At 48.5% G+C, this 27336-nt stretch overlaps 1 protein-coding gene across 6 annotated transcripts in view; it reads left to right on the top strand.

Annotated features, from left to right (window-relative positions):
- LOC146863493 (uncharacterized) overlaps window positions 1-27336 on the top strand; it is a 289267-nt gene that overhangs the window by 85817 nt on the left and 176114 nt on the right. For 4 of the 6 annotated variants that reach the window (XR_014978261.1, XR_014978260.1, XM_085642930.1 and 1 more), the window contains exon 4: window positions 699-1447. Coding sequence is in view for 4 of the 6 variants with exons in the window: in XM_085642930.1 (XP_085499056.1) it covers window positions 699-1417 (719 nt within the window). In the remaining 2 variants the exon portion in view is untranslated. Of the gene's footprint in view, window positions 1-698; window positions 1448-23103; window positions 23352-27336 lie in introns of those variants that run through there. The other 2 variants (XM_085642931.1, XM_085642928.1) reach the window with 2 other exon arrangements.

The following is a 27336-nucleotide window of genomic DNA, read 5'->3' as shown; positions in this document are numbered from 1 at the left end:
ACATGCATATATATATGCGCAGACATACATACTAGCAACATATATACAATCAAGCATAGGCACATGCACACATTTATGCATACATACATATTTACATACATACATACCCATATACATACATACACAGGTAAACAGGCCTTCTAAAGATGCTCCTCCGAAGCTGGTGCACACGTGTAGTTGGGTAGATCTTGTGTTTCTCATCACTACAGATACAACCACATACACTCGTCACCACCACACTTTCAGAGCTGAATGGTCGTTGTGCATCATATACATACATACATACATGACTACTTGGGGAATGACGATTTCTAACCTCATTACAATGTTCTGCTGAAGATTCTAACCATATCCTGATATGCATTTGGAGTTCATGGGGCATATTTAGGAAATAATCATGCAACGCACCAATCCACCTTGCTGCGCTGCGTGATAGGGAAAGGGCAGGAATGTACCATATTGAACATAATATAGCGCTGTCCTGTCTTTTCCCAGCGCTGGAGCACAATGTGCTGCCTAGCACCAACGCAGGCGCCCTTGTATGATGGTGCAAGGTGGCTGCGTTGTAAGCAGGGTTGTTTTGGTGCAGGAAGGGACACTTTCCTGTACAAAAACAATCCTGAGAGGCATTCTCCTCATTCTATGTGTGCTGAGAACACATATCAGGTGCCAATAACTCTCTCTCTGTTGCTTTTCAGGTGTGATCTTGTTCACTGTGGACAATCAGGGCGTCTGCCGTGCGGGCCAGCCCCCACCAACTTATGACTACAATTACACTTCCAACGCTCGGGTTGTGGGGAATCTGAGCGGTGTAAGCCAAGTGTTCTTCAGCCCAGAGGGTCTTCTGTATGTCGTGAGAGGTTCTGAGCTATATAGCGGTCCCATGCCTTCAGACCCATCCAAGAACTGGTTCCAAGGTCCTGGAAGGCGCGTAGGGAAAGCAGGCTGGGGAAGATTCAAGCGCCTTTTCTTTCACCCCAATGGAGATCTTTATGCCGTCACTAATGCGGGTGAGCTCTACGCAGGCCCCCCGCCGACCAATGAAGACCAGGTTTGGAAGGACACACTAGGTAAAAAAGTTGGTAATGGCGTATGGGATGGATTTCTCGCTCTCTTCTTCGACCCCCAAGGGATCCTGCACGCAGTGACTGCTGGGGATAGATTTGTAAAAGGAAGTCCTCCAACAAATGCAGATGACAACTGGATTGGAAGAAGCGAGGCCATCGGACCCGCTGGATGGATTAATTTAAGCCGATTTATGTCCTTTACTCCTGACGGCAACCTTTGGTGTGTCTCCAAGTCAGACGGGAAGATCTACAGGGCCTCTCCGCCAACCTGGGGCGACAACTGGATTGGAAGAGCCCAAAATCTGGGCGTGAGCTACTTCTTCAAATTCATGGCCTTCGCAAGGAAGTGACGAGAAGAAGAGCCCCACACCCTTGTCTACGTAAGTATGACGTCATGTCCTCGCCCATCTCTAACACTTTCCACAGAAGCTCTTAGTTCAGCTTTGCCTTTGAGTTATTCACTCTTCTTTCCTACAGGGATTTTTCAAAATGCACAGATGCGAATTGGGTGAGGATGTGGTCCGTTGGCTAGAGCTGCCGACTTTGGTGCTGGAACCCAGGGTTCGAGCCTTGAGGTCGCGTCCACATTCTGTGACTCTGGGCAAATCACTTAATCTCCCCGTGCCTGAATGTGTAATGTAAATACGGTGCTCATGTAAAGCACTCCAATAACTTCGGGTCGAGTTTGCGCTATATAAATATGCAAATAAAAAAATATTTCATCGTAGCCAACACACTCCATCCATCTTCGGTTCTCAAACATCACCGTTTCCTCCTAATGAGTAACAAGTCTCGCTTTTTACAAGCACCCCTTCGCACATTAATGGCAGCTGATTGGGGAATAGGTTGAGATGTTGGCAGGGGTGCCAGACCTTGGGTGACAGTTTCTCTTACAAGGCAGGAGCAGTATGTCCTTAAAACAGCACAGTCTTTATCTTTTGATTTTCAGAAATAAAACACCAAAGCAGGGTTTACTTTATAACACTAGACAAAGATGTCCTAGATGAGTTGGGGGTATCCTAGTCTGCGACAACTAAGTCTTGAATTACGGACATTCGATGATCTATCAAGGGTGGGAGCCCCTCCCTAAGTGACTGATGCAACAAGAACGATTGGTGGACAGAATGTTGAACAATGTCAGCATCCTGGGACCAGTTTCGGGGTTTCACCCCTCAACAGCCAGGCTAGCTTGACTCCAGTGGCATGGAGAACACGGAACAACGTCTGGGCATACCCTTCCCACTCGGGGTGACAAATGCAAAAACAACAGTTGATGGACAGAATGCAGAACAATGTCATACATTCACCCCAGTATAGAGATCTGGGCCTAAATCCATTGTTTTTTTGCTCAGCATGCCATTCCAGTTTGGACCCAGCCATATGCAAATCAGTCTTGACCCTGCGCCCAATGGGAACAGTCCAGCCCGAACTGCCAGGCCAGGTCCTCCCTGGACTGGAAACAAGCATCCTAGGACCGGGTTTGGGGTTTCACCCCTCTTCAGCCAGGATAGCTTGACTCCAGTGGCATGGAGAGCGCGGGACTCACGTCTGAGCATACCCGTCCCACTCGGGGTGACAAATGCAAAAACAACAATTGATGGACAGAATGCAGAACAATGTCAAACATTCACCCCCGTACAGAGATGAATGTTTGCATTGTTAAGCATTCCATCCACCATTTGTTCCTTTTGTTTTTGTTGCCCTAAGTGGGAAGGGTATGTACAGACGTGGGTCCCGTGCTAACTGTGCCACTTGATTCAAGCTAGCCTAGCTGAGGCCCCAAAACAAGTCCCAGGATGCTTGTTTCCAGTCCAGGGTGGACCTTGCTTCGCAGGTTGGACTGGACTGTTCCCATGAGGCACAGGGTGAAGACTGATTTGCATATGGCTAGGTTCAAACTGGAATGGCATGGTGAGCAAAAGAACGATGGATTAAACCCAGATCCTTGTGACTGGGGGTGGTTGTTGGCATTGCTCAGGATTCCGTCTATCATTTGTTCCTTTTACTTTTGTCTCCCTAAGTGAGGCGGCCTGTAACATGCTGTGGAGGAGCCGGTCTTCCAGGAGCTAGAAAACTAGCACATGATTTCCAACAACTGAGCCAGCTAAGGCTGCGCTGCCAGAAACTGAGCAGCCTTCAGGGTGAAGAAACCATGATTGGGGCTTTCCGTTACCACCCCACTGCAAATAAAGCCCTTTTTATTGAGTAGAACCATCTAACTAAATATTAGGTGCAGGTGCTCAAATTAGTTTAGGAGGCCACACCCATGTTCCCGGCTCCGCCCACTTCCTTCAGAGGCTCCACCCACTTCATTTATTGGTCCCACCCACATCCACAAGCCAATTGCTCTTTTAAAATTTTCAAAACTCAAGGCCCTCCTTCTCGAGGCTAGGTGATATCCATTTCTGATGGTAACAAACATAGCAGTCGAATTTGGGATGACAAGTAATGCAGCAAGTTCTGAATTCCCAATGCCTTCTACTCTGGTATCCCACAAGTTTAAATCTGGCGAAATGTTCAATTGGGAAACTGCGGAAAAATAAGGAATTAGCCTGGCAATTGGTTGTGGTTACTGATTCCTGCAGTAAGTCCCTCAATTTGTAAGGGCACTGTCGGGATCCCAGTGCGGGACATTGTGATATTCCTGCATCCAGGAAATACTGATATCAATGGTATCCAGCTCAAACCCCATTCATTACTATGAGCACCAAAAGTGCTGTTTTATGAAAAGAAAAAATATGGAGGAAAGGTCTACATAAATGTATGGAGTAGTGCACATTTTTACTAATACATTGCATTTGCAGAACGCCCAATATCCACAAGGCTTATCTGTCTTAGCAAACCTCTGCTTCCCCGAAATGTATGAATTCTAGCTTTGCACATACGATTTATCGACAATTCCATATTTTTGGAGTTGCAAAATTACAGACAAACTTTTCTGGCAAGTTTACTCATTATGCATAACAAGAGTAACCATAAGGCAATAACAAGTCAAAGTCGGGCAGAAGACTGCATCTTTTGCAAATTACACTCATTTTTGCTTTTTCTTCTTATGCAAAATAATCTCCCATGTAGATTAAAGGCTTCTTCTATACATTCTGAAAATCGGAAGGGGATTGATTCTTTCACAAACCCAATTTGCTAACTATGTCAGCATTCTTTTTATATCAGTAAATACATAAATTAGAAATGATCGCAGATAATGGAAAGCATTTTGGCTTTGCCGTTATTTACCCCATTCCAAAATGACATCCCAGTTGCCTTATTGTGAAAACACTTTTATTTCCACTTTTATTTCCACTCCAATGCAAAGCAACAGAGGAAAATCCACCCACAGGGTGGATCTTTTCCAGGTCATTCGTAGGTTTAGGGTGTGAAAAATCCTAAAATTAAGCTTCTGTAAATAAGGATGTTGAAAAATGATTCTGTAATCCAACGTTTTGCAGCTGCAATTTTTGGGGGATTTAGTACCGTTGGGCCCGATTCACAGAACTAATTTAAGACAAAATCCTAAACTTACTACCATTTTCGTATTCACAGAAGGCACTTACTTACTTCGGTATTCACAGAAGTTAGGAGTCCTAACTTTAGGACTTCTAAATGCCTTCTGTGAATACCGAAAGTCTTAAAATTAGGATTTATCTCAGTTTAGGAGTCCTAACTTTACTACTACTAAACTGAGAAAAATCATAATTTTAAGACTTTCGGTATTCACAGAAGGCATTTAGGAGTCCTAAAGTTAGGAGTCCTAACTATACTACTACTAAACTGAGAAAAATCCTAATTTTAAGACTTTCGGTATTCACAGAAGACATTTAGGAGTCCTAAAGTTAGGACTCCTAACTTCTGTGAATACCGAAATGAGTAAGTGCCTTCTGTGAATACCAAAATGGTAGCAAGTTTAGGATTTTGTCTTAAGTTAGTTCTGTGAATCGGACCCCAAGTGACTGGGCTGAGACCAGCATCAGTCTCTGACCAGGAACACTGCTCAGTACAATATTCCAGCAGTGCTAAGTATCCAGTCAGTAGGGGTGACTTTTCTAAAAATGGTTTCATGCTTACTTGGTTTTCTAAATCTTTACATAGAAAAATCCCTTTGTTAGAGTTCCGCTATATATCTCTTACCAGGTTCTTGATAGTAATTTAATGTTTGTGATGTTTCCTAATCACATTGTTTCTCTGCAGGTTTTGCATTGATATTTCCCCCTTATCTCAAATGTAAGGTTATTATCTACCTATGATGTCTTTTAAATTCCAAGGGTCATACAATTCCTTCCGAACAAGTCAAGCAATAACCTGCACATTCTACCTACGCAAGTGGAGTCGGAAATTTGCAAAGATGCTAAAGTTAAAAAAACCAAATGGAAAATCCTGCAGAGTATTTACGGGAGAATTCTAGTTTTTTGCCCCTTAAAAAATGACTACCCCCTCTGAACTCTTCAGTTTGTCACTACACTATTACAGAACCATGCCAGACAGAAATTATCATTTCGTGTAGACAAAGATTTTGGGAGGCTTAGTGCGAGCAGGATGCAATCTGCTTTAACATGTTATTTCACTAAAAAACAAACTGACCGAGACGGAGTGCAGAGCAGCACGTGCACTATGAGACTCAAGCGCAGCCTGCCCTCTGGCAACCATCGTCCGCTTTTACATGGCAATAAATCTGAAAGGCAGGCCGAGCCCTCAGCACAGGAGACAAGAGATTAAAAGAACGTGCCTAAATGCCAGAAAGTTATTTATTTTTGGTTAGTGCAGCTCTTTTGCTTTAATAAAGCAAGTACATTCAATATACAAAAACAAAAATGATACCTGTATTGATTGCGGGTGCCGGCGCCCAAAACATTTATTGGCACTTAGGCAGTCCTGCACACTTCCAGCCTGGCGGGCCCCAGCTCAGCCAAGAGCCCGCCCTCAGCCATTCTTCAAAGCAAATGAAACAACATTCTTTGAAAGCAGGCGTGATCTGCTCACGACTTGACATCACTAACATGATGAGGATGCTCTTCAAGAATGCCTGGAAAAGGGTGGGACTTCCTCTGAGACATACCAGGCAGCAGCCACAGAAGAGCAGCGCAGGAAATTATTTTAATAATTACCGGGCGATGGCTGATCTGCTGGAAGAGAAAAATCGGAAAGACCTGGCCCGGTAAAATAAGTGCCGGTGCTGAGCACCGGAAAGCTCCGGCACAAATTAAGCACTGGCCACAAGCACCAACCATTCATTACACATAGGGGTCCACCTGGGCCTTCTGGCACAAGCCTAGTTCTGTGAAGCACGGGGAGGTCATGCAGTCTCTTGACCTGTTCCCGAATCTTCTCATAAATGTCTATCTGGCCTAGTCAATTCCTTTCTCTCCTATAAACAGAAAATATCTTACCTCAGCACTCTCAAAGTTTAACTTTCTATTTTTTGTGGCGGTAAGCCTAAAAGATAGACCCAATACTTAATGTGACTACTCACAGGAAACACTAGTCTGGAAGCATACATTCAACAAAGATCTGTTTTAATGTTAAGTGACCAAATACACTGTGTTTCACTAGAAATAAGAGATCATGTCTAGGACAGTAGTGTAGTTTAAGCTAGCACAGTCCTGATGGTTATTCTGAACAACAGAGGTACAGTTGGCATGTGGAGGTCCTGTTCTTAGAGCCTCCTTGGTGATGGCAGATGATGGCACCAGACACCTGTTTCGTTACTTCTGTAACTTCCTCAAGGCTGCAAATGATGTAAAAAAGAATAGCCACCACAAAATCAAAACAAAAAAATATACAAACTAAGAGGTGATGCGCTGAGACAAAAGAAAAGCAAGGCAGCAGCTTTCATTTAAGGCACAACTGCTCCTTGTAAAAGACACCATTGATGACGTAACTCATCATTAGGCCTGGGCGGTAAATTCCGTTCCGCTCACGGAATTTGCAGAATTTGGGTCATTTCGTGTTCCGCGGAGAACACGGAATTGCCAAAAATTCCGCGATCCGCGGCTTCGGGGACTTTTTTGCTTGTTCGCACTTTCAAAATGCGTGTTCGTGAGATTTTTCCCCCAAACATGCAAACCGCGTTTGTGAACAGGAAAAACCATCATGAACAAGCAATTCCGTGCGTTTCGCGGAATTTCTGCGTGCTTGTGGAGATTTTTTTACCGTTTCGCAGAGCTTTATGTAGCGCAACTACGCAAATTCCGCCCACCCCTACGAGTCATCATACGTGGTAACCTAACGAGTGTTAGACCTGGCACCATTGGCGTGGGTCACCCTTCCATTTTTGTCTGTGCCTCAATGTGTTTTGTGTTGGTGTTAGCTGCTCGGGGCACTGTGCCACTGCCAACCAGTGCCACAGTGCAAGTGCTCCCTATGGTAAAATGTATTATGTGAATTGACTTCCACGTTTGGTTTATTTGGTTTACTATCAGTCCCTAGTAGAGTGCACCAGGGGTGCCAAGGGCTTGTATATCCAAATGCTGCTAGTGGGCTTGCAGCACTGGTTGTGCCACCCACCGAAGCAGCGGGGTAAAATGTGTCTAGGGTCTGCCACTGCAGAACCTGCGCGCGGTCTGGTACCGTCGCGCTGACTGAGCAAGTGTCCCCACTTGCCAGTCCCTAAACCTTCCCTTAACTACATGTTAGTCACCCCTCTGGTAGGCCTAAGCGCAGGGTGCATTGTAGGCATAAGGTAGGACATGCCCTGATGTGTGTGGCATGTCTTAATAGTGAATTACAGCCATTTTCGTTTTTCACTATTGAAGGCTACCTGCTCTCCATAGGCCAGAATGGGCTGCTGGGATCGCTACACGCTGTGACCCCAGTGGACTCAGAGAGCATGGTAGGAAGTCATGTTTGGTATGCCTGAACTCTGGATAATAAAATACATCTTTTAGTAAAGGTTATTTTAATATCCTGGGTTTGCAAATGCTACTTTTAGAAACTTAGCCTTTGCGTGCCTGACCATCTCAGTCCGCCTCTGCTGTGGGTGTGTGTTCTGCCTAGCAACAGTACAGGAGCAGGGCTGGGGGATTCCAGGAGACAGGTTGGCTGCCAGGTGGTGGGTAGAGAGATTACACCAGGATGGGTGGGAGGAGTACACCTTGACTCTTGAATAGACCTGTGCTCTGCCACCACAAAGCCGGCTCCGCCCCCCTGTGGAGCGGCTGATGTCTCTGCCCTGCTGCTGAAAGGAAAGAGCAGAGTCACCAAAACAAAGTACTCCAGAACTGGACTGAGCCAGGCCCAGGCCCCCTGGCGCTAAAGAACAAAAGAATCACTGTATAAAAGTAGGAGCCTGGCTCCTAAGAAATCAGATCCAGATTGAACCAAGAAGGAACTCTGCCCGACTAGAAGGACCTGGAAGAAGCTGAAGGAGGAGTAACTTTCCCTGACCTGAGGGACTGGCCTGCAGTAGGTGCCTTGCTGAGGAAGGAGAGGAAAAAGACTGAAAGAGACTTTTGCACTTTGTTTTTCAACTATCTCCAAGGGCTTGGAAGAAGAGCTTGCCCCCTGAACTGAACCCCAGGACCAGTGGGTTCACCGTGTCTCCGCTCGTCTGAGAACTCGAGCCGTGTGCTTTCTCCTGCCGGAGTGCTCTGCGCACCTTGCCACCCCTCCTAGGGCCGTGACACCCAGAAGCCTGGCCACCTCCCCTCGACGAGAGCCCCGCTCTACCTGAGTCGCTCTGGACCCATCGAGGCTGGCCGCCCCGCTTCCCTGTCACCTGCCTGCCACTGGAGCGTGCCTGGTGCCCTCTCGCCCTCCCGCCGGATTTCGAATTGGGAAGTGAAATCAAGCCTCGGACGGCCGCCCGTACGTCGTAACGTATCCGGCTGCCCCGCTTCACCTCCCAGCCTGAGTCTGACCGTGCCGCCCTCCGCAGTGACCTCCCACACAGTCCGTGTCGGAGGCCCTGGGCCGCACCTGTCTACCGAGAGCCGCCCGCTGAATTCTTGATCCGGAGACCCGCGAGGTGCAGAACCTGCATCTCCCCTGACGACTCGTCCAAGCACATCGCACGTTCCCAGGTACAGTGAACTCTCTATCGGACTCGGGGTCCGCAACGTTCTGATTTCCCCGTATCACTGTATCCCGGGTGCACTGCGCATCATCGTGACTGGACCGACTCAACCGAGCCCTGCGAAACGCTCGTGATCGAATAAGTTACCAAAGAAAAGAACAGTGCCTAATTATCATCTTGTGGCTTCCATTTCGCAACCGTTATTGATGGTCTTGTACATGCCTGCGTAACCCAGAATCTTTTATATAAAGCATCCGTATTTTTGATACAACTTACGCCTGGTGTCCATTTGTGGGGGATCGTTGTGGTTTACTGTGTGTGATCATAAATGCTTAACTGACTAGCGCCCTGAAGTTTAGCCCTGACTGCTCGCGCCACACTACCTATAGGGTGAGCAGGGGTTGTTCTGAAGGGGTAATTCTCTCGCCCTGAATAGAAGAAGGGACCACTGCTTGTCACAAGTACCTACCTGTGCCAACCAGAGGTTCCCCATTCTAACATTGGTGGCAGCGGTGGGATTTTTCGAATTTGCATTTATGATTTACCTACAGTGAATTATAGATCACCACATAGAGCAGACCTATAACGCAGCCACAGATTGATTGACAATTGTTGCTAAATAAGAATCTCCACCTTAAGAAACCATGCCTAGCTCAGTCAATGGAGGCGGAGCGTCCTCTGTATTCTCTGGAGTGGATGACATCGATTGGGAGCCCGAGGCACTGAGGAAGTGCACAAATGATGTCCTGAAGGGATATCTCTCCAAGTACAGAATTAAGCAAAGTGGACTTGGCACCAAGGATCAGTACGTAAAAGCGCTGAGAGCCTGGCACGAATCAAAGTTCCCCGAGAATGCACGGGAGGTGATACCCCCAGAAGGTGTTTTTGAGCCTAGGAGAGGCCTGTCGCCCGAGGAGATGGCCGACAGGAGTGCTGCACGAGCACATGAGGTGGAGATGGCAAAACTGCAAATGGAGATGGAAAGGCAGAAACTGGCCATGGAGCATGAGGTAAAAATGAGGGAGTTGGATCTCAAGGCCAGGAGTTTAGACAACTCACCCTCTGGTGGCAGCAATTCAACAGAGTCAAGGGTGCACATTCCTAAAGATGTAGTCAAAGAATATTATAAGCAGGATGATATTGGGCAGTGGTTCAGGGCCTATGAAGTAGCCATGTCCTCCCACCGGGTCCCTGAGAAGGATTGGGGAGCGAGGTTGTGGGGAAGGTTCCTGAGTGAGGGGCGGGACACGCTGCTAGACCTCCCCTCTGATGTCCACACATCCTATCCACACATGAAGGAGGCTCTTATGACAAGGTATGGGTTAACTCCTGAATTGTACAGACAGAGATTTAGGGATTGCACCAAGAAACCTGGTACCACTTATGTAGAATATGTGACCTTTTTTTGCAGAGCGCTGGATGGTTGGGTGAAGGGTAGCAAAGGGAATGATTACCAAGGGCTGTTTGATTTAATTGCATGGGAGCACTTGTCGGATAATTGTTTTCCTGAGCTACGCCAGCACCTGATCGATAGCAAGCTGTCCCACCCGAGGAAGCTTGCTGAGGAGGCGGACCGCTGGATCAGTACCAGGGTCCACAAGGGTCTCATGGGAGGCCCCGCCAAGGGTGTTCAGGGTCCCCAGCAGAAGAGTGGGGGGGACAAGGGTAAACAGAGGGAGTTCTACAGAGGGCCCCAAAGTAATTCCCAAGGGAACCAAGGGAAAGGTTCTCAGCCACCCCCACCCCCGAAGCAGACCGGGGCCCCGACAGGTAACCCTGTTCAAAGAGGGCCCCTCAGATGTTACAAGTGTAACAACCTGGGGCACATTTCCGTGGATCCCAAGTGCCCCCTGTATGGTAAACCAGCACCCTCTGGTGCTTCACCCCCCAAGCAGGTGAATAGTGTAGCCTTGGGGAGGGAGATAGATGTCCAAGGGGCGGGGGATCCCGTACAGATGACCCTAGTCTCATTAGGAGACAGTGAGATGGTCGCTGAGGCCCAACTGCCCCCCAATACTCAAAAGTATGGGCAGTGGGTGACCATAAATGGCAAGAGGGTGGGGGCTCTTAGAGATACAGGAGCCAGTGTGACTGCTGTCAAGCAACACCTGGTGTCTCAAGAGCAGGTTGTCCCACACGCATTCTGCCGTGTTGTCAACGCCGACAGCACAGAGAGTCAGTGTCCAATGGCTCAGGTTCCCTTTGAGTGGGGGGGGGGGGGTCTCTGGTACTCTGAAAGTGGCTGTGAGAGAGGCCATGCCTGTTGATTGTCTCCTAGGTAACGATTTGGAGAGCTCCCCTTGGGAAAAGGTGGAGAAGACAACTCACCTGCGGATGGTGGGCTTGCCTGATTGGGCGTGCGTGACCACCCGGTCGATGGCAGCCGGTAGGGGTGTTGAAAGAACCCTGGAGCCTGAGGGAGAGGCCCAGGAACTGGCCTTAGAGAGGGGGCAAGGGAGGCACGGGAATCCGGCTCCTGAAGTTCCCACGGCCCAGGAGGAAGCAGACCTTGAGGGGGATGCCCTGGAGCCTACCAGGGAACAGATAGCCGAACTGGGGGACCTGCCTGACCTGACCCATTGGCAGCAAGAAGGAGGCCCCACCAGGGAGGAATTCTGCAGGGAGCAGAAAGAGTGCCCCTCTCTATAGGGTATGCGGCAGCAGGCTGCAGCCCAGGCCAATGGTGATCAGTCCGGAACTCACTTGATCTACTGGGAGAACGACCTCCTATACTCAGAGCCTAAGGTTGCTGAACCTGGGTCAGCCCGTGCGCTGGTGGTACCCCAGAAGTTCAGAGCCTTCCTACTGGGGCTGGCTCACGACGTGCCGTTAGCAGGACATTTGGGGCAGGACAAGACCTTTGAAAGGCTTGTCACCCACTTTTATTGGCCCCAAATGCGCAGGAGTTCTGACACTCACTGCAGGACCTGCCAGACTTGCCAGGCAAGTGGCAAGAATGGAAGGAAGCTGAGAGCTCCACTCCAACCTTTCCCTGTGGTCAGTACCCCATTCCAGCGGGTGGGGATTGACATTGTGGGGCCGCTGGACCACAAGACAGCCATGGGCAACAGGTTTATCCTGGTCTTGGTGGACCATGCCACCCGGTACCCTGAAGCCATCCCTCCGACGACAGTGACGGCCCCCGTGGTGGGACGGGCACTGATGGGAATTTTCTCACGAGTAGGATTCCCTCTAGAGGTGGTGTCTGACAGGGGGACCAACTTCATATCGAAATATATGAAGTCTTTTTGGCAAGAGTGTGGTGTAACCTACAAGTTCACCACACCTTACCATCCCCAAGGAAACGGGTTGGTTGAGCGCTTCAACCGAACCCTAAAGGACATGATTATGGGTCTCGAGGAACCCATGAGGCGTAAGTGGGACGTCCTCTTACCATGCCTTCTCTTTGCGTACCGCGAGGTGCCGCAAAAGTCTCTAGGGTTCAGTCCCTTTGAGCTTTTGTATGGCCACCCAGTACGAGGACCTCTTAGTCTGGTCAAGGAAGGCTGGGAGCAATCTCCCAGGAAACCTCCCCAGAATGTATACAGTTACATGCTGGCTTTCCGGAACCAGACTAGGCGTTTCAGGCAACTTGCTGAGGCAAACCTAGAAGCCAGCCAGGAGGAAATGAAGCGGTGGTACGACCAGAATGCCACTCTGGTTGAGCTTCAACCTGGTCAAAAAGTGTGGGTCCTGGCCCCTGTGGAGCCTTGTGCACTCCAGGACAAGTGGACAGGACCCTTTGAGATTGTGGAGCGCAAGAGTTCTGTCACCTACTTGGTGAACTTGCGGTCTCCTAGGAACCCCTTAAGGGTCCTACATGTCAATCGACTGAAGCCCCACTTGGAGAGGTCCGAAATGGGCATGCTCTTGGCCACCGATGATGGGACGGAAGAGGAGTCCGAGCCTCTTCCTGACCTCTTGGTAGCCTCCGAGTGAGACGGGTCAGTGGATGGCGTTAACCTCTCCCCCACCCTGACCCCTGAGCAACAGGGTGACTGCCGCCAGCTGCTGGGGCAGTTTCCTGACCTGTTCTCCCTGGTTCCTGGTATCACAAATTGGTGCGTCCATGATGTAGATACAGGAGACAGCTTACCTGTGAAGCACAAGGCCTACCGGGTAACTGACAGGGTCAGAGCCTGCATCAAAGAGGAGGTCTCGAAGATGCTTGCCCTAGGGGTGGTTGAGTCCTCCAGCAGTCCTTGGGCCAGCCCAGTGGTCTTGGTCCCAAAGGCTGCAGCGCCGGGTGCCACGCCCGAACTCCGGTTCTGTGTGGACTACCGAGGACTCAACTCAGTCACGAAGACTGACGCGCACCCCATCCCCAGAGCGGATGAGCTCATCGATCGGTTAGGGGCTGCACGGTACCTCAGCACGTTTGATTTAACGTCTGGGTACTGGCAGATCGCCTTAACTGATGGGGCCAAATTACCAGTTCCGGGTGATGCCCTTTGGGATGAAGAATGCCCCTGCCACCTTCCAGAGGTTGGTCAACCAGGTGTTGGCTGGGCTGACCGAGTTCAGCGCCGCCTACCTGGATGACATCGCAGTGTTCAGCGGCACATGGGAAGAACACCTGCAACATCTCTGGGAAGTGTTGATGGCGCTGCGCAAGGCAGGCCTCACGATCAAGGCAAGCAAGTGTCAGATCGGGCAGGGTTCAGTGGTGTACTTGGGACACCAAGTGGGGAGCGGCCAGGTGGCGCCCCTCCAACCCAAAGTTGAAACCATCCTGGCTTGGGAGCCCCCAAAGACCCAGACGGAGGTGAGGGCCTTTTTAGGACTCACAGGGTACTACAGGAGGTTTGTTAAGGGGTATGGCAGCATCGTTGCCCCCTTGACAGAGCTGACTTCGAAGAAGCAGCCCAGAAAAGTGATATGGACTGACACCTGTCAGAAAGCCTTCGACACCCTGAAAACTGCCATGTGCACGGCGCCCGTGCTCTTGGCTCCTGACTTCTCCAAAGAGTTCCTGGTGCAGACGGATGCATCAGAGCATGGTGTAGGGGCTGTTCTCTCACAGATCACTGAGGAGGGCTTTGACCAACCAGTAGCCTTTATTAGCAGGAGGCTACTTCCCCGGGAACAAAGGTGGAGTGCGATAGAACGAGAAGCATTTGCTGTGGTCTGGGCGCTGAAGAAGCTAAGACCCTACTTGTTTGGGTCTCACTTCCGGGTTCAGACCGACCACAGGCCCCTCAGATGGTTGATGCAAATGAGGGGTGAGAACCCAAAACTGTTGAGGTGGTCCATCTCCCTACAGGGTATGGACTTTACGGTGGAGCATCGCCCTGGCACAGATCACGCCAATGCTGACGGTCTGTCCAGGTTTTTCCGCCTTAGTGATGCAGAACTCCCTGGGGTAGGGTAGTTCTCCCCACTTTTCAGCTGGAGGGGACACGTGTTAGACCTGGCACCATTGGCGTGGGTCACCCTTCCATTTTTGTCTGTGCCTCAATGTGTTTTGTGTTGGTGTTAGCTGCTCGGGGCACTGTGCCACTGCCATCCAGTGCCACAGTGCAAGTGCTCCCTATGGTAAAATGTATTATGTGAATTGACTTCCACGTTTGGTTTATTTGGTTTACTATCAGTCCCTAGTAGAGTGCACCAGGGGTGCCAAGGGCTTGTATATCCAAATGCTGCTAGTGGGCTTGCAGCACTGGTTGTGCCACCCACCGAAGCAGCGGGGTAAAATGTGTCTAGGGTCTGCCACTGCAGAACCTGCGCGCGGTCTGGTACCGTCGCGCTGACTGAGCTGTCCCCACTTGCCAGTCCCTAAACCTTCCCTTAACTACATGTTAGTCACCCCTCTGGTAGGCCTAAGCGCAGGGTGCATTGTAGGCATAAGGTAGGACATGCCCTGATGTGTGTGGCATGTCTTAATAGTGAATTACAGCCATTTTCGTTTTTCACTATTGAAGGCTACCTGCTCTCCATAGGCCAGAATGGGCTGCTGGGATCGCTACACGCTGTGACCCCAGTGGACTCAGAGAGCATGGTAGGAAGTCATGTTTGGTATGCCTGAACTCGGGATAATAAAATACATCTTTTAGTAAAGGTTATTTTAATATCCTGGGTTTGCAAATGCTACTTTTAGAAAGTTAGCCTTTGCGTGCCTGACCATCTCAGTCCGCCTCTGCTGTGGGTGTGTGTTCTGCCTAGCAACAGTACAGGAACAGGGCTGGGGGATTCCAGGAGACAGGTTGGCTGCCAGGTGGTGGGTAGAGAGATTACACCAGGATGGGTGGGAGGAGTACACCTTGACTCTTGAATAGACCTGTGCTCTGCCACCACAAAGCCGGCTCCGCCCCCCTGTGGAGCGGCTGATGTCTCTGCCCTGCTGCTGAAAGGAAAGAGCAGAGTCACCAAAACAAAGTACTCCAGAACTGGACTGAGCCAGGCCCAGGCCCCCTGGCGCTAAAGAACAAAAGAATCACTGTATAAAAGTAGGAGCCTGGCTCCTAAGAAATCAGATCCAGATTGAACCACGAAGGAACTCTGCCCGACTAGAAGGACCTGGAAGAAGCTGAAGGAGGAGTAACTTTCCCTGACCTGAGGGACTGGCCTGCAATAGGTGCCTTGCTGAGGAAGGAGAGGAAAAAGACTGAAAGAGACTTTTGCACTTTGTTTTTCAACTATCTCCAAGGGCTTGGAAGAAGAGCTTGCCCCCTGAACTGAACCCCAGGACCAGTGGGTTCACCGTGTCTCTGCTCGTCTGAGAACTCGAGCCGTGTGCTTTCTCCTGCCGGAGTGCTCTGCGCACCTTGCCACCCCTCCTAGGGCCGTGACACCCAGAAGCCTGGCCACCTCCCCTCGCCGAGAGCCCCGCTCTACCTGAGTCGCTCTGGACCCATCGAGGCTGGCCGCCCCGCTTCCCTGTCACCTGCCTGCCACTGGAGCGTGCCTGGTGCCCTCTCGCCCTCCCGCCGGATTTCGAATTGGGAAGTGAAATCAAGCCTCGGACGGCCGCCCGTACGTCGTAACGTATCCGGCCGCCCCGCTTCACCTCCCAGCCTGAGTCTGACCGTGCCGCCCTCCGCAGTGACCTCCCGCACAGTCCGTGTCGGAGGCCCTGGGCCGCACCTGTCTACCGAGAGCCGCCCGCTGAATTCTTGATCCGGAGACCCGCGAGGTGCAGAACCTGCATCTCCCCATACGACTCGTCCAAGCACATCGCACGTTCCCAGGTACAGTGAACTCTCTATCGGACTCGGGGTCCGCAACATTCTGATTTCCCCGTATCACTGTATCCCGGGTGCACTGCGCATCATCGTGACTGGACCGACTCAACCGAGCCCTGCGAAACGCTCGTGATCGAATAAGTTACCAAAGAAAAGAACAGTGCCTAATTATCATCTTGTGGCTTCCATTTCGCAACCGTTATTGATGGTCTTGTACATGCCTGCGTAACCCAGAATCTTTTATATAAAGCATCCGTATTTTTGATACAACTTACGCCTGGTGTCCATTTGTGGGGGATCGTTGTGGTTTACTGTGTGTGATCATAAATGCTTAACTGACTAGCGCCCTGAAGTTTAGCCCTCACTGCTCGCGCCACACTACCTATAGGGTGAGCAGGGGTTGTTCTGAAGGGGTAATTCTCTCGCCCTGAATAGAAGAAGGGACCACTGCTTGTCACAAGTACCTACCTGTGCCAACCAGAGGTTCCCCATTCTAACAACGAGGATATAATCACATGGAAACATACACATGAACAAATTCATAAGGGCACCACATAATACTGAACACATTTGTCATTAAATTATCAATTACATTAGGAAAACTACAATAAGTGCCAAGCAGCTTTTAAACTCAATAAAAATCCCTGATGTCATCTCTAACCACAATGGAAACCTTACCCGCAGCATTAACCCTAAACTTATCATACCCTACCCACATCTCTCACCTTGAGACTGACCCTAGTCCTTAAATGTTCCTTCCAGTGGAGACAAAATGTGGCTCTCTCGTAGGGAATTTCCATTTATAGACATAAGCACTGAATAGTACCGCCCACGTGTGGGGACCCAGCAGCACTTTTTCACAATAAATCTTAAGTGTAGACGTTCGCCTTTCTTCAGGAAGGCAAGCGAGTCACTTAAGAAAGACAAATATTATGCAGCCTACAGGACTAGGCTGCAATGCCCAGTTCTTGATCTTGTACTCAAGAAAGGGCCCAGGAGCAGAATTGAATATGCGTATAATTTCATGATGATTTAATATAACAGCATAAATCTCTTTCTCAAACCCTTTTTTGATAGAGCATAGAGATGAAGGAGAGCGGGACAGTGTAGCCCCGTAGGCTGTCGTTCCACGAGTTAAAAATAGAGTCTGTGCCTTTAAGAACACAGAGACCACCAGCATCCCATCATGCTCAGCAGGTGGCAATTGCTTTAGTTATTTTTCCAGCTCCTGCTGACAGGACCCTGGAGCATTGAGCTCCGCTAAATTTTGGTTTTCCTCTGCGAAATTCTCAGCTGAATTTTGGTGACAACCTTTTCCTTCGATGTCTTTGGTCTCTCCCTGACCTTTTCTATCTTTTTTTGATAGAAATTAGAGGTTTTTCGACAGAAAAACCTCATCTCTTTTTGGCTAATGCCCAGGCTATGGGAGAAAAAAGGCCAAGACAGACCCTTATGAGATGTGTATATTCTGTCTCCCAGAAGTTCATATTCCTGAGTCTTGCCATCACTGCTGGAGCTTTTAAAGAAGCACCCTGAGAGACCGACAGAAGATTCGCTAATCCATGGTACAGAGGAGTGAAGAAGACGACAGACGCAGTCTGAAGGTGGGACCTCAGGGCAAGGTGAGGGTTTGACCTCTACCAGGGCTCTGTCATCTGTTTCTGAAGAGTGTGCCAAGAAGAAAACAGCACAAAAATGCCATCGGTCCCGGTCGACTCAGAGAACATTGACACCAAGGAGAGGTATGGTGCCGACCTGTTTGCCATCTATCCATGGCTCAACGTCAAGCAAGTACCGCAGGTTACTGTTGAGGCCAGGAGTATCTACACCGATAACTACTCCGTCGACCCACAGGCCTTGCTGGTGTCGAGGAGTCAAACATTTACGAGGCCATCAAGACTGTCGCCGTTGAGATCCGTGTCGACGTCAAGGCACCGTCGAAGATCGACATCGAGGTACTCTCTCAACATCAAGGCACCTTCGGCAATCACCGTCAACAAGCAGGTCAACGTCAAGGTCAGTCGACATTGAGAACTCTTTCGACATCATCTAGGCTACAGGAGGAAAGAAAGAAGACAAGACAAATTTACTCCTCCCAGATTCGGAGTACTCTAAAGCATATTCTCCTTCTTCAGGAATCCAAACATCTTGTCCACCATCAGCTCCATCTCCTCCTCATCTGCCACCTCCTCAGCCTCCTCCACCATGGCCTCCAGCTCCACTGGCATGGTCACTCCAAGACCCACATCTCGTTCCAGGTCGCGCTATCATTCTAGATGCCATTGTCACAGCCCAAGGCACACTTCTACCTATTCGAGGTGCTTCCGCCATCATTATCATCATTCACGATCTCGGTTATAACATCATAAGGATATGTCCTCCACTTCTACTGGACAATACTCCCCAACGCTTTCAGGCTCTCCACCACCATGTATATCACTGGTGGATATCATGAAATTTCAAGAGGTCCTCATGAGTTGTGCGACAAAACTTAACATTCCTAAATCGACTCCAACACCACTGACATCAGTCATTTTTGAGACTGTACAACACAGGTCAGAACCAAGGCCTTTGCTGCCTCTAGTACCAGGTCTCCTTGAACCTGCTATGGACCTCTTGACACCAGCCTCCGTTAAGACCGCACCATCTAGGCTTCAAAAGAAATACCGCCCTCCGGAGCAAGATCCTGCTTTCCTCCGAACAGATCCTACACCAGACTCGGTGATTGTATTAGCAGCAAAGAAGCAACATGCCACCACTACCACTTCTACATTGCCTCCCAGTAAGGAGAGTTGGAAGTTAGACTCTGTACATCGTAAAGAGTGCAGAATGGCAGCAACCACCATTAAAGCAGCCAATGCCACTGCTCTCCTAGGCAGATATGACAGATCCCACTGGGAAACCATGAACCAGTTTGCGGAACGTCTCCCTAGAGATTAGAGGGAATACTTCTTGGAAATCCTGAATGAAGTATTAATGGTCTCATCAGGTTATTAGTGCTGCAGCAGACTTTTCTCTATTAGCAGCTCAAGAGTACTATCACGGCCTCGCTCTTAGAAGGTACTCTTGGCTCCGCCTTACATCACTCAAGCCAGAATCGCAGCAAAGAATATAAATTCTGCCATTCTCTGGTACCACTCTATTTGGAAGCCATGCCAATAATGAGATGGCACGCATAATAGTGGAAATGGAAGCTCTAAAGACAGTGTGCTTAGAGAGACCCGTGGAGCAGAGGAAATCTTTCCGACCCTACTAAGGCCGTTTCTGTTCCCAGAGGGTTCAAACCACTTACTGGTATCAGGGCCAGCAGCAAAGTGGTGCACAACAACAGCAGCAACGTCCCTACCAATCATATTGAAGAAAGTAGCCTAGAGGGAGATCTACCCAGCAGCTTGCTCAAGGGGACAAACAACAATCTGGCTCAAAACCCTGAATCATTACTTTCCCCTTTCCTGTTACCCACTCCGGTGGGGGTAAGCATCCAACATTATCTGGCAGAGTGTCAAAACTTCACGCAAGACGCCTGGGTACTGAATGTTGTTTGCAATAGATATTGTCTGAAGTTCACCAGTCCGGGACCGTCCATACCTCCAAAACCATCCAGTTTCCAACTGCCACTGTTACGATTGGAGGTCAACATCCTCTCACAAAAGCTGGTGGTGGAACCTGTTCCGCACCAACAACGAGGTACAGGCATTTATTCCAGGTACTTTTTCGTCAAGATAAAAAGACAAGAACAAATTCAGGCCCATTCTCAACCTCAAAACAGCCAACAAGTAGCTTCAGCGAGAAAAGTTCTGGATGCTGGTATTACACCAAATTTATCCCCAATTACACTAGGGGGATTGGCTCTGTTGCAATGACTTTCAAGACGCATACTTTCATACACCAATCGCCAGAAAGCATCGAAGGTTCTTGAGGTTCGTGGTGGGACAGGACCATTGCCAATACCAAGTCCTCCCATTTGGTCTGAAGTCAGCACCCCGAACATTCTCCAAGTGCATGGCAGTAGTGGCTGTCCATCTCCAGAGATTCAAGATATTCGTCTACCCATACCTAGACGATTGGCTAATCAAGGCGTCCATGTCTCAGGAAGCTCAGCTCCATTACAACTGGACTTGTAATCCCCTGTGGAGGCTTGGCCTTCAGATCATTCACAGCAAGCCTGTCTCTATCCCAGTTGAAACCTTACATTATCTGGGAGCCTCCATCGACGGTGTAAGGGCAAAAGGGTGTCCTTCGGAGAAGAGATGCTTACCGATCCTTCAGAAGTATTATTCTCTCATGAAAGCTTCCCATCCAACAGTGAGAACAGTAGCTCCCTTCTCGGAATGATGGCCTCCAGCATCTTTCTCACACCGAATGCCCATCTCCACATGAGGCCTCTACAGGAATGTCTTGAGGACTAGTGGGACCAACTGACAGGCAACTGAGAAGACCGGACACAATTGTCCCTTCATGCGAAGCTGTCCCTCAAATGATGGTGCTCTCCAAGCAATCTCCTCAAAGGCACTCAGTTTCATCAGGAGATACCCCCTCAATCCATAGTCACGGATGCCTCACTGCTGCGAATGGGAGGTCCACATGGACCACCTCCAGACCCAGGGAAAGTGGTCAGGGAAGGAATCAACGTACCATATCAATCTCCTCAAACTTCGCACAGTCCATCTGGCGCTGAGGGCGTATCATCCATCGTCCAGGTCCCTCTCCCTGCTTGTTCAAACAGACAATACGACAACCATGTACTACCTCAACAAGCAGGAAAGGATGACGTCCAGGCCCTTGTCACACGGGACTCAGGGGATCTAGAAATGGATTCTAGCCAGGGACCTGACTATCACAGCAACACATCTGCCAGGTGTACATAACGCTCAGGCAGACTCCCTCAGCAGACTCCTGCAAGAAAACCATGAGTGGGTCTTAAACGATTACATTGTCCAAAACCTCTTTCAATGGTGGGGAACTCCGGCTAGCGATTTGTTTGCCATCGCAGAAAATAAAAAATGCCAAAGCTTCGCCTCGAGGTACTTTCAGCCAGGGACGCTGGGCATGCCTTAGGGATCAATTGGAATTGTAAATTTCTCTACGCTTTCCCACTGATTCCGTCAATCCCAACAATCCTCATCAATTTGTACCAATCGAGAACCAAGATGACCCTCATAGCTCCAGAGTGGCCACGTCAATTGTGGTTCACGGACCTCCTTCACCTGTCCGTCCATCCACATCTCAAGCTGCCATGCAGACCAGATGTGCCAACAAAGTTCGGAGTCCAGATGTTACACATCAATTTCTCCTCTTTGAATTTGGCAACATGGCTCCTGAGCTAGTACAGTATGGACAGTTGACTCTGCCACAAGACTGCATGGATATCCTGAAAGAGGCTAAGCGGCCTTCCACCCGTTCTGCATATGCCTTCAAATGGAAGAGATTTTGCATATGGAGTTCTTCTAACAGCGTGGACCCTATATCTTGCCAGGAAGTTGTCATTCTTTCATACTTTCTTCATTTGGCAAAACCTGGCTTGCAATTCTCTTTCATAAAGGTTCACCTGGCAGCTCTTACAGCCTGCAAAAAACGTCCTTTTCAAATCTTTCTTCAATATCCCCTCCGTAAAGGATTTTTAGAAAGGTTGAAGAAGGTTCTTCCTTCCATTAGGCGTCCTTCTCCTCCCTGGGAGCTTAATATAGTACTTTTGCATCTTATGCAGGACCCCTTTGAGCCGATCCACAAAGCCTCCCTGCAACACCTTTCTTGGAAGACAGCTTTCCTTGTAGCAATAACATCGGCTCGGAGGGTTAGCAAGATCTAAGTGCTTTGTTCTCACAAACCATATACAGTCTTCCACTCATGTTAATCAAACTATCTCCTTACCAACATTCTTTCAGAATCTCTCTACTCCAGCTGAAAGACCTCCTCATTCTCTAAATATGAGGAGAGTTTTGAAATTCTATCTCGATAAGGCAAGGGACATCCGCAGAAAGTACCAATTATTTATCAACTAAGGTTCGGTCCGTACGGGTTTAGTCACTTCCACACAATCCATCTCCCGATGGATAATTTCCTGCATCCTTTTGTGCTGCCAAAAAGCTGACAAGACACTATCAGCTAAACCTAAAGCGCACTCCACTAGAGTGAAAGCGGCTACTGCCGCTTTATTGAGGAATATCCCTATCCGGATATTTGCAGAGCAGCCACGTGGAGATCTGTCCATACATTTTCCAAGCATTACTGCCTAGACTTGGAGGCTAGAGCAGACGCTCAAGTAGAACAGGCCTCTCCCAGAATTCTATTTCCTTAAATGGCTACCTTAGTTCACTCTGTCTTTTCCACCGAGCTTTGTGGGGATGGGGTTGCTACTTTATTCAGTGCTTATGACTATAAAAGGAAATCCCCTACCAGAGAAGGTTTAATTTCTTACCTGTAACTCCAGTTCTCTCATAGGGGAATTTCCATTATAGTCATAAGCAACCCGCCCTCCTCCCCGTTGAGTAGACCATGGTAACCATGGGACCAAAATATCATCACTCATTGACTTCAAAAGGAACTGAAGCAACTCTTTTTTTTCCTCTTCATTGGATGATTCTTTTAATAACAACAAAATAACTTTATATTATGTTTCTTCGTTACTACTCCATGTAAGACGTCTTCCTAACCTGAGAGCTCTGCTCAGAGGGAGCAGCTGAGTAGCTTATCTATGCTGCATGTTTCGCTTTGGGAAGATCAATGAAATATATAAACGTGTTTTTGTGTTTTAGTTTGTTGTATCTGCTGATTTACTGGGGGCTTAAAGTTAGTTTACAGCTTACACATGTTTCTTTTATTAATTTTTCTGGAATGCCACATCAATAAGACAGATGTTTAAAAGGTGTGGAGGAAAGCCAAGCCTCAGGAATTTCAACGCTGGACACCACTCTATCCGGAAATGTTACAGACCCTCTAAGACATCCAGTTCCTGATTAAATGACTGATTTTTACAAACCAGCTGGGAGAAAGATAAAGTCATTCTGTTGCTCACTGTATATGCATGAATACTCTGCAGTTGTACAATCCATGCATAACCTTTTTTATGGTTTTCTCACAGTTTCAAATAAAGGGTGATTGAAGTGTCAACATTTGTCCTGATTCTTTCTTTTTGTGTTCTGTCTTAAAAGTGCAGCTGTCACCAGACAATTATGTGAGCATCACTAGAGAGGGGCTTTGGCTCCGCCCACATGTTGTGAACCAGGAGTACATGTTTTCATTGAACAGAAGTTGTGTGTTTCCACGAAAAAAGTACTTGCCACCCACCACACAGCTGTATTCATTTTGTTTATGTATCCAGCTGCCTAAGCTTGAACTTTAAAGCATATACACATGACATTCTTACTCCGCCAAAGTGCAGAAACAAACTGGAAATTTGGGTAAACGTGCGTTCATGCTTCGCATTTTATCCCATATTTTAAACATCGGAGAAGAGGCAAAGAAAAGGCGTTTAACTCTGGATTCTTGCAGTGTGGAAGGTGGCGAAAAAGGGTGGTGAAATTGCGGTTTTATTTTTCTCTTTTTATTACACTTTTCCCGCCTTGCTTCCATTTAAACTTAGCTGGGGCAGCGACGGGATGGCGGGAAAGCCATTAAATAACGCCTGGGTCGAGGTGGCGGTTAGGGCGTTTTAGGGAAGAAATACTGAAAGCATGGCTTCTGCTGGAGCCCAACTCCACCTGTGGTCCCCAGATTTCCGTCCAGAAACAAAATCGAAGTGTGAGGTATTACCGCTACTTCTCCTGCCCGGTATTACCACGTCCGCTCCTGTAATTACCAGTCATGAGTAAAATGTTGTAACAAGATAAAATGTCCAGTAAACTAATCAGTCATTTTTTCCTTTTTAACAGACAACAGTGCACCGTCTCCAGCTTTCACTGCCTCCAGTTGCTTTCTGTCTCCTGCACCTTCCGTCTTGCTCCCTCTTCTCTTTGCCTGTAGCTCACCTCTCTGTCCCAGGTTTCTCCTTTGTGTCACTTGCACTGACACTTTATTCTTCTCATTCTCTTATTGACATGTTCTCCATTTTTAGGTCGAGCCTAGGCAGCGTGCATGCACTGTCTACAACACCTGCTGTAATCCTTACAGGCAGTGTAATCCTATCTGCTGCTTGCCATTGGTTTACTTGCCTATCGCTCTTCTTTGTTGACTACTGATTGGTTGGCACTCCTGTAACATCACTTCCTGTTTTCTCTTAGTAGCACCGGCCAAGCACAGTTTTGTTACGCTATAGGTGTAGATATGTTCTTTTGGGGACTACTTCTTTTATTTCCATGCGTGCATAACTTTTCTCCCCATGGGCGCCGCGCTTCATGTTTCTGCACGGCGGCCATTACTACGTATCTTGTTTATTGTTATTGTCTAGAAGTTACCTTCGCGCAAGGCCGTCATTCCCATTGCTAATCTTATCTAATGGTAACTTGATGTTTCAGAAATAAATAACTGTGTCATATAGGGCAAACAAGCCAAGTTTCTCTGTGCAAACAGATCTTTTGGGTGTTGCCTGGGAACATGAAATTTAATTTTTTAAACGGTGTACATTTGATTTGTACTATTCTTAGCGCTCGCCGACTCGTGAGAAATGGTCGCCACCTCTTCACGGGTCATAGAGGCTGGTGGTGCCTGTGTGAGATGGGAGGGATGACGAAGAGCCTGCTGCAGGTGCTGCTAGCTCAAGAAGCACTAACGGCACTGAAGCATCAAGGCACAGGGCTGTACGAAGCAAAGGGAGATAAAGGCAGTGCAAGGCCAGCGTTCAGTCATTTCCAGCTCCCCATCTGCCTCTGCCCCCTCCTCACGTGTGTGCAGAACACCGGCATCCACTGGCCCCTGCTCTTCACGCAGTCTACCCTGTACATGCACATTAACATGCACACAATGTAGTGTGCAAACGCTGGCAATCTGCACGCACACGCTTTCTTGCACACAGTTGCCCATTCTGTGTAGCACACACCCACGCAGTCATTCATACCCAGGCCCTACCACAAAAACCCTCACATGTGTCCATTTACACTCCCATCACCATAACAGCTGAAATGGAGGCCAAAAAACCACACAAAAGAAAAAGCGGAGGTGGTTGCGACTGCAAGCGCACCCCGAAGAACATTAGGCTTCTCATCACCCCCGCAGTGCCAGTGGTGCTTGGTACGGGTTGTCCCCTCCTCCTATCCTCATTTCTCCCCACAAACCCCACAACACATAGGGTGACTAACCAGCCCTATTTTTCACAGACTGTCCCTGAAAATTCCTTTAACCGAAGCCATTTGTCTGTAATTTCCGTTATTTTGGGTGACAGACAACGAAGTGAAGAGTTTCACCCTCCAATGGTCGCCCAGGACTTTGTGTGGAGAGCTGCTGGGAGTGGCTTGAAAGCCATCAGCCAATCCTAGTGCTCGCTGCTCCACTGCAGGACTAATCTGGCCCAATGAAGACAGCTTGGGTTTCCCAGCCATGGGTTGCTTTAGCTCCTGCAGAGCATGCTTTCAGCCTTTTCCTAACTTGTTTACACCCGTACACCAAGACAGCCACGGGCTCCATTACCCCCTTCAACCAACTTCTCCAAGGAATCCTTGGCAAGGACAAGTGGAATCATTGTGCTGTACATGGTTTGAACTTTTACATGAGCGTTTATTTTCAGTATAATGAAGTTTGTCTACTGTCACTGTGTTTTCTCTTTCTCTCGGTCTCCCCATGTGTACTCGTTCCTTCTCTCTCTCTCTCTCTCTCTGTCTCTCTCTCTCTCTCTCTCTGTCTCTCTGTCTTTCTCTATCTCTCTTTCTCTCTCTCTCTCTCTCTCTCTCTCTCCCCCCCCTCTCTCCCTCTTGCTCTCGCTCTCTCTTTCTACCCCTCTCTCTCCCCTCTCTCGCTCTCTCTCTACCCCTCTGTATTTCTCCCCTCTCTATCTCTCTTTCTACCCCTCTCTCTCCCCTCTCACTCTCTCTCTACCCCTCTCTTTCTCCCCTCTCTATCTCTCTTTCTACCCCTCTCTCTCACCTCTCTCGCTCTCTCTACCCCTCTCTCTTTCTCCCCTCTCTATGGGGCAGATTTATGAGCCCCTTGCGCCACTTTTGCGTCACTTTTAACAAGGGAAAAGTGACGCAAAAGTGGCGCAAGGGGCTCATAAATCTGCCCCAATGTCTCTTTCGACCCCAATCTCTCCCCTCTCTCGCTCTCTCTCTACCCCTCTCTCTTTCTCCCCTCTCTATCTCTCTTTCTATCCATCTCTCTCTCTCCCCTCCCCTCTCCCCGTCTCTCTCTGTCTCCTGGTTCCCACTCCCAGGCCAATCATAGCTGTGGCATAAAATATAGTGCACTTACATTTAATGCTGTGAGGAATCTGTACGCAGAACCAATGAGATGAAGCAAGCACACCAGATAGGCGGTGATATCAAAATAGAATAATAGTGGCCATACCATCAACTGCCTGACGTGTGATTTGTGCAATCAGCACATGGCCTGCACCGGTATTGGCTCATTTACTGACATGATATGATCATATATGTTTGGCTCAACTCCAGGGATGGTTTTTTAAATGAAAAGAAAATGAGTATTACATCCACCTTTTCTCACTATGAAAGTAAGTACATATATTATCACGGCCAAGATGTATTCACCTACCTAATGTTTGGCACCAAAAAAATTATTTTGCCTATAGGGTTGGTTGGTTCATGCCTAGTTCAGTGGACAGAGATTGTCCTACAAAAATACACTGAAACTCTACTCACACCTCTTTAGGTCAGCAGAGACATCTTTAAATGCCTCAAAACATTGACTGATAATCGCTCTCGCGCATGGCCTGCGGATGCTTGCGATTGCACAAATCCATATTGCCATTTCACTGGCTGAGATGAGTTCACATTCTGAGGTTTTTTTTTTATATGGTAGAGTGACTCTGTTTATCGAGCTCCGAACGCTATATCAGAACGCTATATCAGAAATAGAGGCAGGCCATATGCACCACTGGTGCCAGGAGGGCTAGGTGAAAGGTCAACCAGATGTGAGACACACCTCTCTGGCGGTTTATCCAATCACCTCACTTTCACCTTTTGGGGTTCGGAACTGT

This window comes from Triturus cristatus, chromosome 2_2 (assembly GCF_964204655.1).
Source record: "Triturus cristatus chromosome 2_2, aTriCri1.1, whole genome shotgun sequence".
In the NCBI taxonomy this organism is placed as follows: Eukaryota; Metazoa; Chordata; class Amphibia; order Caudata; family Salamandridae; genus Triturus; species Triturus cristatus.
The sequence above is the reverse complement of the archived record's forward strand: the minus strand, read 5'-3'. Positions and strand labels throughout refer to the sequence as shown.